General features: G+C 37.9%; 1 protein-coding gene across 1 annotated transcript in view; it reads left to right on the forward strand.

The window, feature by feature from the left end:
- Su(H) (recombining binding protein suppressor of hairless) overlaps positions 1-12053 on the forward strand; it is a 35029-nt gene extending 22976 nt beyond the window's left edge. The window contains exons 2-5 of the mRNA XM_067764961.1: positions 4010-4555; positions 4636-4970; positions 5337-5544; positions 8541-12053. Of these exons, the coding sequence (XP_067621062.1) occupies positions 4010-4555; positions 4636-4970; positions 5337-5544; positions 8541-8945 (1494 nt within the window). The 3' untranslated portion in view covers positions 8946-12053. The remainder of the gene's footprint in view (positions 1-4009; positions 4556-4635; positions 4971-5336; positions 5545-8540) is intronic.
- The last annotated feature ends 467 nt before the right edge of the window (positions 12054-12520 follow it).

Genomic DNA, 12520 nt, shown 5'->3' on the forward strand with positions numbered 1-12520 from the left:
AAGCGGGAGGTGCCCTATTGCTTAATGTTGAAAACCAATTCAAATTTTATTGATAATTTAGGGAATTCAAACAGTTTTTTTTATACATTTTTGTTAGAAATTTCAGTAAAAACATTTTGAGAGAAAATCTTAGTAAAATGGTTGGTTGCTGTGCCGCCCGGTTAACAAAGACTCGGGCGCAACTAGCGCACGGGGTGCCATTTTGCATGCAAATTCTTCTCAAACCAATTGCTGCTGTTTTAGGATGGCCAGTCGGAGCTCTATTCAAACCATTAGGTATGTACAATTAACCTGCTGATATCTTGTAAAGAGCATTAGCTAATTTCTGAAGTCCTGCAGTATATAACTGCCCATAGTTAGAAACCAGGTGTGTGCTTAAGCTGGGCATTCACACAGGTAGTGCGCGACTGTTCCTTTGCTGCCCTCCACGCCGCAGCTACTGCAAATGCTGTTAAAAAGGATCCCCATTCTCTTAGCATTTAGGCCAAGCGGCCAGTGTCCTGTGATTGTGGCAGAAATTCTAATTCTCGACCGCCTCTACAGCATCCAGCAGCTCCCCTGGCTTTGCAAGTTTGTTTGCTTCCTCATTACCGTCAATGCGCCTGTGGTCAGGTACCCATATAGCAGCTATTATTGCGAAGTGGACGGTCTTAGACGAAGTAATGGAGGAGATAAGCGCCATGCGCGCTGCTTGGCTATATAAGTAAATGTACACCTCGCGCCTCCTCATCGATTCCTCCGACAGGAGCGTACTAGCAAAGTTGGGAAGACGGACGGACAGCGACACCTTACGATGCTCGCATAGGGCAGTCCATTTTGGAACCATCGGCGTGTCTTTCCTTGGCAGCCCGTTCAATTGCACCCAGTCCCCTCTTGACATTTTTACCCCTTTTCGTATACATAGGCATATCCCTATCCTTATCCAAATACCTATCTCAATCTGTATCCCTGTATTAGTAATTGGCCTTATCTCTCTTACTAGCCTCATCTTTGTATCTTTATATATATTTATCCCCACTTCTTTATCTATTCTCTTATTTTCGTTTCCTTTGCCTCCTCTCTTTTCAAACTGTCTTCTCTTTTCCACTTTTTTCCATATTTTTCTCATTTCATCTCTATTTTGATCTTTCTATTCCTTTTTACTTTCTTCTTACCCCCATAGTGTTTTCTTTCCCCTATCCTTTATAAGAGTTATTATTGTGAAGTTGACGGTCTTAGACGAAAAGGTGGGGGAGTTAAGCGTCATGCGCGCTGCTTGGTTATCTGAGTAAATGTACACCGCGCGCCCCCTCATCGATTTATCCCACAACAGCGTATTAGAAAAGTTTGGAAGACGGACGGACAGCGACACCCTACGATGCTCACATGAGATACCCGCTTCTACACCCCTGTCCATTTGTTCCATATTGTTCTCATTTTATCTCTATTTCGATCTTCCTATTGCTTTTTACTTTCTTCTTACCCTCCTACAGTGTTTTCTTTCCCCATATTCTTTCTGCTACGTGTTCCTTTTATTTTCCCAGCGGTCTTCCTTCTCCTTCCCTCCTATTTTCCTTCCATTTTGTTTTTCCTCTGCTCTCCTTCTGTCTAATACACTACCTTTATCTCAAGAAGTAGAGTTAGAGCAAGAGGTGCAGCTCTAACTACCTTTACTTCTACCCCAGCCTCTTTCTTCACTTCTGTAATTGTAAATAAAAACTGTTTCATTGCATCTGACCACCACTGTTGATAAATATTTCTACTAAAATGCCGTACCGACAACAATTTCGTTTGCCGGATGCCAAGTACTGAGCGACTTGTGGTTCGTTTGTTGTTAGTCAAATTGCTTGGGTGATTAGCGACAATTCGTGCAACCACAATTCTAAATCAAATTCGTTGCATATTTTCATTATTGTTGTTGCTTTATGTTAATATGTATGCATTTTTTTTCTCTAAATACCTTAGATACTGTCCGAGACCGCACTAGGCAACCAGACGTCTAATAAAAATTTGAATGAACTGTAATTTAATAGCATTGATTGATCTGAAAAGTATTTTTTTTGCATTTTCTCTTTTACTATTGTTGTTGTTGTGGTATTCAAATATAAAACCGCGTACTGATCGCATTTTTTCTGCAATTATTATTTTGTAATTATGCCGTTTGTCAAATTGGAATTTTTGCGGTTTTCTCTTAATAGAAATGGGTATTGTAGAGGTCCTACGCCTGTTTGTGGATTTCACTGAGGACCTGCTTGTGTTTTTTGGCTTCATACGGCTGTGTTCTCAGGTGCCGTATTTCCTCATAATGCTTACGGATATCATTCCTTAAGCCCCTGGGCGGTAAGAAGACAACCCGTGGCGGTTCTGAGGCCAGTATTTTGGCAGGGCTGTACCTTCTTCCAGTGAGTAGTCTTGGCGACCATATCGGGGACGCGTAGTATGCAATCGGCTGGCCAATTGCTTTGTAAGTGGTAATGAGCGTTTCTTTATCTTTTCCTCAAGTACTGCCAGCAAGAGATTTGAGCATTTTTTTACGGCTCTGGATTTTCGGTACAATTGTGGCTGCATGCTTCCCAAGGCTGCCTGTTCTATGTACCGGAGCGACTCGGGATTTTTCCCGACCACGGGCTGTCATTTCAATGTAACCCCATTTAATTTGTTGCGTCCCTCCCACAAATTGTAACCCCATTTAATTTTGTACCTGTGCTTTGAAGGAGCTTTTACAGCCACAATAGATGTGGATGGTTGAGCAGGGTGCTCGAATGGCAGACGAGGCGATACACGTGTACACCGATGGTTTCAGAGTAATGGAAGATCTTGCAAGCTGCCAAATCACTGTGGGGGCTTTCAGGCGGAAGTAGTAACCAAAGCAGTAGACACACTAGAAGAAAATAGCTTAAACCGCAGCCGCGTCAACTTTTATAAATGTGTGTAAGAGTGTACGCAGTCCCTGGAAAAATCGGTATAGGGCAAAGCTTACATCTATATTGGGTTCCAGGACATATGGGTATACAGAAGTGGATGTGCTAACTAAAAATGGCGTATCACTTGAAGCTTCTACCGTAGACATCCCAATAAGATTGGGCGAGATTAAGATAAGGCGAGAGTTGCACATGATCGATCAAGCAGGGAAGGCGTGGACTCAAGCAGGGGTCTGCAAAGTGTAAAAGAACATTTGCAGGTCTTACAACCGTTACTCTTATCATTAAAGGGCTGTAGACTCATCGCAGCTATTCTAACTGGACACTGCATTCTGCCGCCACATACTTTCAAATTAGAGCTAGTTGGTGATAGCAAATGTAGGAAGTGCTGGTTGGAGGAGAAAACGATGCGATCGCCAAGCTAAGACTCCAGCTATTAGGAGTAATACAGCTATCAGATCTATACTTGAGCAGCAATTGAACAAGGTTCTTGAAAGCTACTAGTGTTCGCCAACAGGACGGAGTTATTTTATTACATATGTCCTGGTTTTTGATAGGGGTTTTCAGTTCGGTCGTTGATCGCATTCGGTTTTTGTAAGGTCCTCACGGACCAGCCAGTTCAACCTAGCCTAACGTTTGTGTTAGAAAAAATATTTTTTTTTATTTTTTTGTTCTATAATGGAGTTCACAATATTTTTATGATACGCCTTCAATCCTCTGCTTTTACTACTTTGACTTAAATTTCGGTTTATCCTTTCCTTTTCTTTCCCGAACTCTCCCTCTCTGTTTGTCTTCCCTCCCCAACATCTTTTTATGACTCTATTCAGATTTGTTTTTTCATTTCTCTGCGTTTTCATCTTTTTCTTTCTATCCCTCCTCTAGATTAATTTCCAACTTTTCTAGCTGCTTCTCTCTTTCTATCCCTAATCTCCAATCTTTTTCGCGCTTTTCTGTTCCTCTCTCTCTTTGCCTTATTCTCTTTATCTTCATGGAATTAATTTTAAAGCGTAACTATCACGAGAGTGATGTACTTAAACCAGTTTTCTGACGTCGTTTACAAGCTCAACGAGTGAAAAAATAATAACTGTTTCCTCCCTTCTCACTTTCAGGTTGCGCAAAAGTCATACGGCAATGAAAAGCGTTTCTTTTGCCCACCACCGTGCATTTATCTCTTCGGCAGCGGTTGGCGCCGGCGCTACGAAGAAATGCTGCAGAAGGGCGAAAGTGAACATTGTGCGCAACTATGCGCCTTCATTGGCATTGGTAGTTTAGATCAGGATATGCAACAACTCGATGTAAATGGCAAACAATATTGTGCAGCCAAAACGTTATTCATATCCGATTCGGATAAACGAAAACATTTTATGCTCTCAGTAAAAATGTTCTATGGCAATGGTCATGATATTGGCGTATTCAATTCGAAACGTATTAAAGTCATATCGAAACCATCGAAAAAGAAACAGTCGCTGAAAAATGCCGATTTATGTATTGCAAGCGGCACGAATGTGGCGCTATTTAATCGCTTACGCTCACAAACGGTATCGACGCGTTATCTGCATGTAGAGAATGGGCATTTTCATGCGTCATCAACGCAATGGGGTGCCTTTACGATACACCTGCTCGATGATAATGAATCAGAGTCGGAAGAGTTTCAGGTGTGTGTTGCAATTTATAACACTTAACTTCTTTAATAGTAATTTAATATTGTCTGCTTTTCTCTCTCTTATTACCCTAGGTGCGCGATGGCTATATTCATTATGGTGCGACGGTCAAGCTGGTTTGCTCTGTAACGGGCATGGCTCTGCCACGTCTCATTATACGTAAAGTTGATAAACAAATGGCTTTGCTGGAAGCGGACGATCCAGTGTCACAACTTCACAAATGCGCTTTCTATATGAAGGATACAGATCATATGTATCTTTGTTTGTCACAGGAGAAGATTATACAATTCCAGGCAACGCCCTGCCCAAAAGAGCCAAATAAAGAGATGATAAATGATGGCGCTTGCTGGACAATCATTTCGACAGACAAAGCTGAATATCAATTCTATGAAGGAATGGGTCCTGTGGGGTAAGTTCTTCCGAATTTTATTTTTTTTTTTTTTGCTACAAAATGACTACGAGATTATCACTTTAACTCGTCGGCTGAATTTCACACTATATCGGCTGCTCTTCTGTAAGGCCCAATCTCAGCTGAAGATTTTTTATTTATGTTGAGATTCGTCGTTTTGGAAACCAATTCTGAAGTATGGAGTTCCTTAACCGAATTCTGAGATAGCCTATCGAGATTGGGCGTTTCCAAACCGACAAACAAGATAGGGCAGATATTATGCGCAGCTGTCGATTTGTGCTTAGGATATAACTAACATATTTTTACTTCACAATTCATTTAAAATTTCTAATTGATTTTTTTCTCTCATTTTTTTTATCCTTCCAGCTCTCCAGTTACACCAGTGCCAATTGTGAATTCGCTTAACTTGAATGGCGGTGGTGATGTTGCGATGTTAGAGCTAAGCGGTGACAATTTTACACCACACTTACAAGTCTGGTTTGGAGATGTAGAGGCGGAAACTATGTATCGTTGTACGGAAACTTTGTTGTGCGTGGTGCCTGAGATATCGCAATTTCGTGGTGAATGGCTATGGGTGAGTGGAAAGTATAAAAAAAATGTCAATAAGTTTTATTTCAAAGTGAGTACATATTTATGTATGTATATATGAATTTATTATACGAATTTCCGGCTATTTTTCGGATTTTATTTTTAATTTTTTTTATGAAATTCTTTCTGTAAGAATGAATAGTCACCCCCTTGGAAGAAATATGTATGGGTTATTTTTCCAAATTGAAATTAGAAAGAACCTTTAAACACTTTATGAATTAAAAAAAAAAATACTTTTGAAAGAGTTGAAAAATTTTATTAAATTATAAAAAATTAGTCAGATTTTTCGAAAATTGGTGGAATTTAAGAAGTGCGGAAAACGTACATACATATGTATATTGTTTGTTTTTCAATAATTTTTTAATTTTTATGAATTCGAAATTTTTAAAAATGTATAAAACAATTTTTTTTTACTATTGAAAAAAAAGTTGTAATACATATATTATTTTACCTATTTCAAATTGGTGATGTTTAAATTGTGAAAAAAATTTGGATTTGCAGAGGAATCGCATCTCAAATTCTAACGAAAAAAGTTGAAGGGTGTAAAGGTAAAACAAATCTGTCTTACGTTTTTTTTTTCTATTTTTTGCACTCTTTAATTTGAAATTTTTTAATTTATTAATTTTTAGTTCGAAAATTGTTTATTTTGTTCGGGAAATGAAATAAAGAAAGCTTCAAATTATATTTAGAAATATCAGCAATTGTCTTATTAAAAGTTTTAAAAATAAAGAAGTTTTAAATTTTCCCTCTTTCGGAACGTTGTTGAAAATGAAACATGTGTTATTATGTTGTAATCTATATACATATATATCAATAGGGAAATTAAAAATTTCGTTCCCTTTTAAGGCCAAACTATAATTCTAAAGTATAAACAATTAGATAAGTATCGATAGGTATTATAAAGGAAAAGTGCAGATCATTAAAAAAATTTCAAAAAAGTTAAACATAGCGCTAAAATATCAATGCCAATCACGTATTTAAACTATGACAATGTTTACACTCACACTACGAACGCAACGTGTTTGAGGTTGTTATGTTGAGTAAACCAGTAGACTTCATGCAAACTAACTCAGACTTGATCTATCTCGCGAGAAAATCAACGAAGAGTGTGTACCTAGTTGTTTTGTTGGAAGTATAGCGCGAGAGTCAGCAAATATAAGTAAATGTGTAATTTTCTTTGCTGATATTTAAAGTGTTTACAAAAACAAACAAGAATATTTCATCATCATTAAGAAATCTCTGTTTCGCGATAACTGACGCCAATTATAGGCACCAAGGAAGGTCAAGTCTTCTTCCACCTGGCTCTCAAAACTCAGTGGTGGTCTTCCCCTTCCTCTGCTTCCAAACTTCCATGTCGACTGAAGTACTTTCTTGGCCGTATCGTCTGCGTCAATTCACATAACATGACCTTGTCAGCGAAGCATTTGGGTTTTATGCGCTACGCTATCGTTATATCTTCGCAAAGCTCATACAGCTTATCATTATACCTCCTATATCATTATACCTCATTATACCATAGGCTCTGGTGACCCCAAGTTCCTCATGGAACTAGGGAGTGGGGGGCAAGATGGCCTAGAAGTTTAATGTGATCATATTAATCGTTCGCGAAATGGTCGGGCTAGTACCTTAATGGTGTTTTTTTACCGGAACGTACCAAATCTATATCCGGCAAAAGGCCATCAACATCGATAACACTCCCCAAAACCTTCAGGGAGTATCTTTGTCGTTAATACAACAACAACAACATTCCGAGCCGTACATCAGGACAGGAATGATGGGCGACTTGCAGAGCGTGATTTTTGTTCGCCGAGAGAGGAATTTACTTTTCAATTGCCTACTCGGTCCAAATAAGCACTTGTTGGCAAGAGTTATGCAGGTTCCCAAAAACACGTCATTTGGCAGAGCTTTATTAACTTTGCAGGGAACTTGAATTCAGACATAGCCGTATACAAGCAGCTTCTTTTCGCGCTTTCAAGAGAATATTTGCGTTGGAGTATTTCTTCGTGTTGTCGGTTGCAACAATATTGTTTACCTTTTTGTTAGTTAATAAAATTAATTAAAAAATAAAGGAAAGGAGGTGGATTCAAGGGTTGAGTAGCGCAACCCTTTCAAGGGGTTACCAACGCAATTTATAGTGGCGAATTCTGTTTCCTTAGCAGCCGCAGCTCTGGCGACCATAAGTTCCTCATGGAACTAGAGTCATATTAACTCGTTCCCGAGATGTTCGGGTTTGTACTTGAATGGTGCTTGTTACCGGAACGTACCGGATCTATATTCGGCCAAGGACCATCAACATAAATTACACTTCCCAAAGAATTCATTAGCGGGTTAGGGGCTTAGCATATATCCGGTGTAGGTATGCCTGTCGTAAGTGGAGACTAAAATACCAAATTGATTCAAGTGGTTGTGTAGCGCAACCCTCTCAAGGGGTTTGCAGCGCAATATATAGCTTCTCCAACCCAAATGCCAGCCTCACCTACCCGTGGAAACCCTGTTTCACTAACAGCCGAGGCTGTAGCGACCCCGAACTCGTGATGGATCTAGAGGTGGGAGGGTGTTATAGCCTAGAAGGATTCATGTGGTCATACCAAATCGTCTCCGATATGGTCGGGCTAGTGCCTTTATGGTGCTCGTTACCGGAACGAACATCGATAACACTCCCCTAGGCCTTCGGAGAGTGTCCTTATCGCTACAACAACAACAACACTTCCCAAAGCCTTCGGAAATGACTTTATTGCTGCAACAATAACCACAACAACAGAATCGAAGAGGAAAGGAATGCAAACAAAGTAAAGGAAATGAAAGAAGAGTCAAGGAAAGGAGAGAAGAGAAGAAAGAAACATAAAGGAAAAGGGAAGAAAGGGAAAGAAAAGGAGATAAAAGGAAAGGAAGAGAAAGAAAGCAGATGTATAGTGCCGCCTGTTGAGTTTCAAACACTTAAAATTTTTACATAGTATTTGATTTTCATTTACGTTTTTCCAGGTCCGTCAACCAACACAGGTGCCCATTTCGCTGGTACGCAACGACGGCATTATTTATGCGACTGGCCTAACATTTACCTATACGCCCGAACCAGGGCCACGGCCGCACTGTACACAAGCTGAGGATGTGATGCGTACACGCAGTACCACAACAACTACAACAAGCAACAATAACGGTGGTGCTGGTAGCAGTGGCGTACACAGCGCTAACACCAATAACAATTTAAGTGCACTAAATAACAGCAATGTAGCGCATTCACCTAGCGATGGTAGCCGTGGTAATGGTGGAGGAGGAGGTGAAGGCGGTAATAGTACAGGTATTAATTCCAATCATCAAATGCATCAAGCATTGCCATCCATGAGTGAAGTGCAATGGAATACGCACGGTGGTGGTGGTTTATCCTGAGTGATAGCTGATGGTAGTGATGAGTCAGGGGGGACAACTGCAACAATGCAGTTAGGATATACTTGGCGTGTGAGAATGTGGCTCTAATAGTGTTGCGAAGAAGAAGCGGGAAGTGCATGAAAGCGTAAGCTTGGGTATATGTTTAATTAGTTTTTTGTGTGGCTGGTTCTCATTTTTTGTGCATAAGGATGAACTTTTTCTTTTTAATTTAGTAATGAAAAAATTAGTCGTTCATTTATAATTGTATTTATTAAAAAACAGCACTCATGCATTCACATTTTTATGCATATTATGGTGGGTCAAATTTATTGTTTAAAAGGCACAACCAGTTTCTGAATCTATGGGTCATACTGTAATATTGTCCATGGGACCATAGTTCTGAAATGAATTTGGAGCCTCCCTAATTTTGTTAGAAAATTTTATATCCCACTCCGAATAGCGGCTCTGATAAATAAAATACATGAAAATAAATGTCAAATTTGGATTCTGATTGGGATATACAATTTTTTTAAAAAAATAGGGAGGCTCGAAATTCATTTCAGACCTATGGTCCTATGGACTATATTACTCAGTATAACTCATAGATTCAGAAACTGGATGTGCACCTGAAGTTTTTCCCCCATTTTTACCCATACAATTAGACCCGTCCTAATGCATATATATAAAATTTATTTTTAAATTTTACGATCATACTTATAAAATGTAGGTACATATGTACATTAGGGTGAAGCGAACGAAAATTTTATTTGAATTGCATTTATTCTATATTCTTCATCTTATGTTGACAAACTAACTGCAAATTTTAATAATACATAAGTGAAAGTTTTCCAATTGCACTCTAATGTAAAATAAAACGCATCTCTAATTTTGAAACTTTTCAAATTAAAATTATTAAAATACAAATGGTTTATAAAGCCTTTCAAATGATATTTCCATACGAATGTTCTATTAAATTAGACGGCAGTCACGGTTTACTCTGAGTCATTCGAGGTGCACCGACCACTTTCATCAATAAAGAGTAATATTTTTATCAATCTGTAGAAAACCGCAATATGCTCTTAGTACTCTACGGATACCTACAAAATCATTAAGCAAATATGACCTAACTAAAACTAGAGAAGAACAGAGTTCTTACTAAATATGTCTAGGAAAGAGATACTCCGGCTCACATCCACCATTACAGGACACTGGCCATTGGGCCTACATGGGGAGAGATTGGGAATCGCCTTCAACGACAGGTGCAAGAGCTGTGATGGAGACAGTCACTCATTTCCTCTGTGAGTGCCCAGGCCTGGTGAACTTGACGTTCCGAACCTATGCAGTTTTGTGCAGTCCCGCTCCATAAAAGACATCAAAAGGTTTATTGGTCTAACCAAATGATTTGAGTAATCACACAGAGTGCATAATGCAATTTATTCCAGGAGAATTTGCATCAGATTGTGGCTGTACTTGGGCCCGGTCTCTTCAGCCAAGCAGCACAACAACCAACCAACCATTACATTTAAAAGCTTTATAAACCTATTCTACTTTTTATAAATGTACATATTTTAATTTTATTACAAACACGCTTAAACTCAGTTATCGGTTGCATATCCTTTTATTTGAGAATTTGCATCAAATCAATGCAAAAAGGTATTCTTCAATTATTTGCTGAACTGAAGTACAATTCTGATAAATATCAATTTAGGAAGATTAGTTTAACTCAGACGTCGCTTTGCTAACAGTTCCGCACCGCATTTCGCTCCACCCTAATGTAATTGATCAATTTAGTGAACAATTAGAAAACGAATGAACAAAAATTTTCTCACAAACTTCAAGTACCACATAGGCTCACATGATCAGAATATATAATATTTAATTTCAACAAGTATAATTGATCATAACTTGTTTTTACCAACAGTAATAAATTCCTGTAAGCATATATCGACTGCTGAGTGGAATAACACCCATTCACGGCTGTCGTTTCGAAAACGCTCGCTCAAAAAACGTTTAACTAACGCCCTGTTTCAGAATTTGTTTTTTAAAAATGCCCTGTCTCGGAATTCGGTTGAAGAACGTACTATCTCATATTTTATTTAAAAACACCCTATCTGAGCTCAAACTCAATACAATTTGACATTAGCTGGGCTGTTTTGAGATAGGGCGTTCTTCAACCGACTTCTAAGAGAGGGCGCTTTTGAAACAAATGCTGAAATAAGGCGTTATTCAAACGCTTTCTGAGATAGAACGTTATCGAAACGACAGCTGAGATGGGTTGCTATTCCACTCAGAAGGCAATATATATTAGCTGTAAAACATTTAATTCCTGCAAATATTGCAACTATTTTTCTCGAAACTAAATGTCGACATCAGGGATAGGTTTTTAATTAAATCAAAAGCAACAACAAACATATAAAACAAAGAACTGTATTTTACTGTAGTCCCTGCAGGCACCATATACAAATATTCAAAAAGAACAAACAACATTTATACATACCTTTTATATAACATATAGCAATGCTAAAAAAATTTTATATAAAAAAAAACTTATGTAAACAAACTCTTTATATTGCTTTACTGTTGTAAGCTGCTAAGATTAATTAATTTAGTCTATAATGCATAAAGCTAGAACAAATTGTATACATATATATATATTTTAGATAAAATAAACATAATAAATCTCAATGTATTCGGACATAAGCACCCGACACACGAGCGTCGAAGACATATGCCTACAACTGTATTTGCAGCGCTAAAAAAAGAATTTAAGTAGCATTTTAGCCAACATTCTTTTAAAAAGCGTTTGCTTATGCTATGCATATATATTTAAGTATGTACTAGATACATTAATAATACAGATTTTATACGTTTAACTATTTATATATAGTAAATATAAGTTAGCTTACATACATTCATATACACACTACATATATTCCTATGTACTTTAAGTATATGCAATCGTATGAGTATGTGTACAGACGTACATACATTTGTACATTAATTCAATTAAAAAAAAAAAAAACATCAAAAATTTTAGAAAGTAATATATTTAAACTAAGCTTATACATAAAAAAGACAAAGTGTAAATTCAGAAAAAAAACAACAATTAGTTTTATATAAGCAACTGAAACATTACCAGAGATAAATAAATTATTTTTTAACAAATATTTTGTCTAAAATGCTGTGTTAAGTTTTTTGGAAGGAAAAAAGTGTGTATTTCACGAGTAGGCTTTCGACAATCATTTGGAATACATACCTTTTTATAATTTTTAGACCATCATTTTACGATCGCGGGTTTGAATCGACCTCGAGCCGATATAACGACCATCATTTTAGTTTCGGACTGTTTTCGGAGAAATTTGTCATCTTAGAAAAGATACGACCTTCCATCTACAAGAACAATATCTTAATTTCGACGTTATTTCATATCACTGGCGGTCGCCTTGGTGTGATGGTAGCGTGCTCCGCCTACCACACCGAATATCCTGGGTTCACGCCCCGGGCAAAGCAACATCAAAATTCTTGAAAGCAGTTTTTTTAATTAGAAAAAGATTTTTCTAAGCGGGGTCGCCACTCGGCAGTGTTTGGCAAGCATT

This window comes from Eurosta solidaginis, chromosome 2 (genome assembly GCF_040869045.1).
Source record: "Eurosta solidaginis isolate ZX-2024a chromosome 2, ASM4086904v1, whole genome shotgun sequence".
NCBI classification, from domain to species: Eukaryota; Metazoa; Arthropoda; class Insecta; order Diptera; family Tephritidae; genus Eurosta; species Eurosta solidaginis.